The sequence below is a fragment of the Berghia stephanieae genome, chromosome 1 (assembly GCF_034508935.2).
Source record: "Berghia stephanieae isolate SIO BIC M18660-M18661 chromosome 1, UCSD_Bste_1.3, whole genome shotgun sequence".
Lineage (NCBI taxonomy): Eukaryota > Metazoa > Mollusca > Gastropoda > Nudibranchia > Aeolidiidae > Berghia > Berghia stephanieae.
Window position 1 is genome coordinate 15,448,899 of NC_088360.1, and position 5,392 is coordinate 15,454,290.

The 5,392-nt window shown below is 34.9% G+C and overlaps 1 protein-coding gene across 1 annotated transcript in view; it reads right to left on the minus strand.

Annotated features, from left to right (window-relative positions):
• Positions 1-4,155: 4,155 nt before the first annotated feature.
• The window catches only part of LOC144963454 (uncharacterized), a 3,817-nt gene continuing 2,580 nt past the window's right edge, over positions 4,156-5,392 (minus strand). Inside the window, exon 4 of the mRNA XM_078897537.1 lies at positions 4,156-4,226. Coding sequence (XP_078753663.1) covers positions 4,156-4,226 — 71 coding nt within the window. The remainder of the gene's footprint in view (positions 4,227-5,392) is intronic.

Consider the following 5,392-nt stretch of genomic DNA (forward strand, 5'->3'; position numbering starts at 1 on the left):
TCAGAAATGGGCGGAAAGTCGCGAGCACTAGATAGATAAGTGTTCATTAAAAAAATTTTTAAAAAATTTATTTTGCAATATTGTGTTTTTCATTTCCTTATCTTTGTTAATTTAATGACTTAGTTTTCTGAAAGGCAATGAAATGAATTTCATCTTATCTCCTGTGTTGATATGTGTTATGACCAAATAGGAAATACAAAATTAAAATAGAATCCATGAACCTAACAAAGGTCATGACATAGATGATTCAGCCCCACTCCCCTGTTTAAATTTTACATTTCCACCCATTTCCACTCTATATGGTCATACTTTGGGACAGTTTCCTCCAGCTGCTGTAGGTGCTGAGACTTTACTTTTGAATATAACCCCCAAAAAACCTTAGCTTTCATAATATTATAGTGCTCTAGCCCTTTTTTTTTGCGGTGAAAACAATTTTCAAATCGTCTCAAGCCAACAGCAAAACTGAGCATCTGAAAAAATTAAGGTATTATTTTCAAGAGAGACGATGTTATTTCTGGTGAGACACTCATTTTACACATCAGTCTGGTTGGAAAATGAGTAAAGAAATAAAGACGTTGTAGAAGGAATGAAATTGATGTCACTCAGCTCTTTGTTATTGTTTTTAGCCAGGCATTTTTATAAGTAGTTTTCACTAAATTGTTTTAATCAGACTACAGATGTTTAAGGTTACAATTAGTTTTGTGTGTTGGTATGTTCTATCTGGCTGGCAGATGTTGTGAGTTTCTTAACTAAAAGTATAGCGTCATTCTAAGGAATCAACTTTCTGCTGCCCACAACGGTACACCAACTTTTGACCTACAAGTCACCAGCCAAGTGTCATGCCACTAGACCACACATTTGCCCTGATCATTGCAGACTTAAATAGGATGTGTTAATTTTAATGTTAAGCTGTTAGAACCTGTGGGCTGTAGAAAGTCTTGAACTAAAATGAATGTAACAATTAAAATGAATGCAACAACAAAAAATAATAATCCTCCCCTTGAAAAATACTAAACTCAGAATGTTTTGGGTTAAAACCCTTCTTCAGCTCAGATCAAACCAATTAAAACATCACTTTTTGAAGAATCTAGAAAAGTGAGTGAGGAGCTCTTCTTAATCAGTGCTTTTATTTGAAACGGCCCAAGACTACAGAAATTAATTAGTCCAGCTTTAACTTCAGTTTAAATCTTCCTCTCTAGTTATTTACAATTTAAGATATAGTCTTCAATTCAGATTTTCTTCATTGAAGAAATGTGATGAAACTTTTCCTCATAAATCCATGGTTTTTGTCCTTTTTCCAATTGTATTCCTTATGATCCTCAATCCGTGGATGTTTCCTCCATTTATCTTTTTTTTCTGGGACTTTAAGTATTCTTGAATGTACCGATCCTGTTGCTCGGCTTTATTGCGATTGCGAGAGGGTCAATCAGATCTTGTACTTTTTGTTTTCAGATGAAAATGATAGTCAAGCCAAACTAGCAGAAACCAATGCAATATTCCGTCATGGCCAGATGTTTTCAGTGTACCTAGCCAAAGGTTTGGCTGACAATTGGAGTCAGGTAAGACTGTTTACATTAGTAACTTCTGATTATATTTTTCCTTTTAAAATCTATATTTGAAGGTCCTTGCTCTCAATATGTTGTGGATGGAGATTTTCAGTCATATGATTATCTTTAATGTGACATCTCAATCATGTATTATATTGGGCAGTGCTGCTAGTTTTCCTCGGATCCAATCAAATCCAAAATAGTTGCCACAACTAGATGTGATGGGGTGGCCTTGACATAATATCTATCTTTCGGTTTTAAACTGGTCGAGATAACTATCGAATATTGTCAGGTTATTGGTTGCTCTGACATTTTCAGGAAAGCTGTTCCATGCATGAATGGTATTAGGGAAGAACAACTGTTTGTGCTCATTGATTCTAGCAGTGCATATGCATTTTCTTTTCTCCATGGTTTTTAGCGGTCCAAGTACCATCCTTTGTGATACTCCTGTTAGCAATGACATTGGTGATGATATTTTGTTTTCTGTGTGCGGCCGATGAGAAAGGTTTCAACCCATGAGTATAAATTGTCTGAAATGTCATAGTTACTGCGATTTTGGAATCAGAGGAAGAATTTCCCCCAATCAAATGTACTGGCAGTGAGAGACTTGATGTGTGATGGAACGAACAAGTGATTTCCCACTCTTCAGAAGTTAGCAAGAGTATCAATGATAATTTATCATCTCAATTACTCTAAAAGTGGGATAAATGCAGTAAAAAGGAGGCTTAAAGGCATTTGCTCAAAATTGCTCAAAATTTTCTCCTTTTTCACTTTTTGTCACCATCAGCTTTGATTGGGTGAACCAGATATTAAGAATAACTTTAAAGTCTAAATTATAAAATTTTATCTAAATTAGTAATGCCCCATTGAGAAGGTTGAATGCAACTTCATCAAACATTGGGTCTCAAATTTTGTAGCTCTGTTTTTTTTTTTTTGACATAAAATTGTTGGAATCTGGTTCACCCTGACACAGCACGGAATCGGTAAAAAAATGTGGGATATGATAAAATAATTTCTCTCAATAATCATCTCTTCATTAGTTGAAGTGCTTAATGGGAATAGTTTTACCTGTGAGTGTACTTCTATTAGTTTGCCTGAGGTGGGACTTTTAGATGGTCTCATATTAGGCAAGTGCATTGCTTGTAGGATCCGCTTTTTCTAAATATGTGAACTAACTAGTCTCCTTTGCCTTACTTTGGTGTTTCTTAGTGAAAATAAAATCTAGCCCTTTAATTCTTTTTACCTTTTTTTTTTCTTTCTTCCTTTTTTTTTTTAAAAACCGTTATTGTTATGATCTCCTCAAAGAAGCACATGCACAGTAAAACTTCTTAAAACAACAGGAGGGAAAAAAAAACTTTATTTTGATTTTAAGTTAAGAAAATAAATATAGACTTTTATACAGCACCTTTCCATAGTTCTATGCTCATTGTGGCTTCACAATGCTTCACTTACTTAAAAATTACACCATGAAAAAATATATCTGTGCTTTAATCTATATAGACATGTATAATTTACTAAATCTCTCTGAATAAGAATTATCATTTCCTGTATTTGGTTCTCACCCTCAGGTTCGTATGGCAGGATCAGTTGCCACACGCCAATTTTTATCTAATCTGCCATCACAAGAAGCAAAAGAAAAATTCTTTCCTTCCCTACTTCCTCCAATGTGCCTTAACAGGTTTGAAGTTTTCTTATTCCATGCTCAAAGCTAGATGTCTTTCGTTCTTGTCTTTTCTTTTCTTTCTTTATTTTTCTTTTCTCGATGTTGAATTTTCTATTGACCTTAAGATAAGGAAAACGATTATGTAGATTTATCATTTGGCTTGATGAAGGAGAAACCCTTAATGCCAATCATTTGTTTTATGTTATTTGCTGAAGCTTCTCATATCTATTATTATGTACATTCTCATTTGGACTCAATGCTTCAGGCTCTATATATAAATCACTTTTAGGATACAACGTATGATAATGTTGTTCATTACAGGCCTGTAAATTCTCAGGCTGTTGCCTGAAATCAAACAATCCATTATCCAGGACATACTTTTAGACAACTTAAAGAAATTTGATCCTGTTTGGAAAAAAAAGATAATTATAGCCTAAATTAAAATTTAAAAATCACGGGAAACTTAAAACAGTGGATGACAATACCCAGGCCTGTAAATCTTCTGACTATTGTCGGATTTCCGACAGTACGATTTTGCTCTATAAGTGCTAATATTAAATTTAAATAAATTAATAGTAAAAATGAATTTCGTAACGTCAAAGAACAGAACCAATAAAAAAGAAAACAAAAGAGTTTTATTTCGTTCCTCGAAAAAGTCAGATTTTATTCCGTTTCAAATACTGACTTAAAAAAACAAAACGAAAAAAACCTTTTTATTTGTCGCATCAAAGACAAAACACAACTAGGCTGCCTATCAGTTAGCTATAATATTAATATTATGCCACCTACATGCTCCGCTAGACGTGGATGTATTCACTGCCTGGCTACTGTGCCACAGCCAGCGAGAGAAGGTCGCGAAATTCGCGCGAGTCGTCGATCACACACCTAGTCAGTAAATAACTAACACGCACAGAAGTGTGTCGAATCGGACCAGAGCGTTTCTCTCTATATTGCTACCGACACACATGCTTTTCTCCGTCCCTTATCTGTTTGTTGCAATGATTCATTCTTTCCATCTGGATGTGAGATGGAAGAGAAATAATGCAAAATAACTATTTTTCTTCGAAATATATATTCTTTTTTGAAAGCTCTCACACGACCGCACCACCTTTTCTTCTTCTTCTTCGTTGTCGTCATCGTCTTAGTCTTCTTCTTCTTCTTCTTCTTCTTCTTCTTCTTCTTCTTCTTCTTCTTCTTCTTCTTCTTCTTCTTCTTCTTCTTCTTCTTCTTCTCTTCTTCTTTCTTCTTCTTCTTCTTTCTTCTTCTTCTTCTTCGTTGTCATCTTCGTCTTTTTCTTCTTGTCTCTTCTCTTTCTTCTTCTTTTTCTTCTTCTTCTTCTTCTTTCTTCTTCTTCTTCTTCTTCTTCTTCTTCTTCTTCTTCTTCTTCTTCTTCTTCTTCTTCTTCTTTCTTCTTCTTCTTCTTCTTCTTCTTTCTCTTCTTCTTCTTCTCTTCTTCTTCTTCTTCTTCTTCTTCTTCTTCTTCTTCTTCTTCTTCTTCTTCTTCTTCTTCTTCTTCTTCTTCTTCTTTCTTCTTCTTCTTCTCTTCTTCTTCTTCTTCTTCTTCTTCTCTTCTTCTTCTTCTATAAGAATTAATCCAAATAAACGAAATGATCAGCGTAAAAATTTGACACAAACAAACAGGAGCGAAGATACGCAGCTTCCCGTGTCAAGCACTAGATACACATCCTTCAAAAGGGTAGGACTTGTTCTCTTCCTTTCATTTTACAACTAACTCAGACTTGGGCCCATAAAAGTGGGTAGTCTCTCAAATAAGTGGGATTTTTTTTTGGTACTATAAAATAAGGACCTCATTATAAATGAGTAGGGGAAAGTGACATGATTTGACTAGTCAATTGACGTGTCATATCTGAATTGTGTTTATTAATTAATCCATATATATTTTTGTCCTGTTGTGTCTATTTTCACGTGTTCAAAAAGTTCCGACAATTTTTTCACCAACCATTTACAGGCCTGAATACCGAAGGATATTATAGTCAGTCTCGGATTATTGTATCTATAGTTAGGTCGTGCTCACTCGCGCTCTCTCTCTCTCTGTCTCTCTCTCTCTCTCTCTCTCTCTCTCTCTCTCTCTCTCTCTCTCTCTCTCTCTCTCTCTCTCCTCTCTCTATCTATCTCTCTCTCTTCTCTCTCTCTCTCTCTCTCTCTCTCTCTCTCTCTCTCT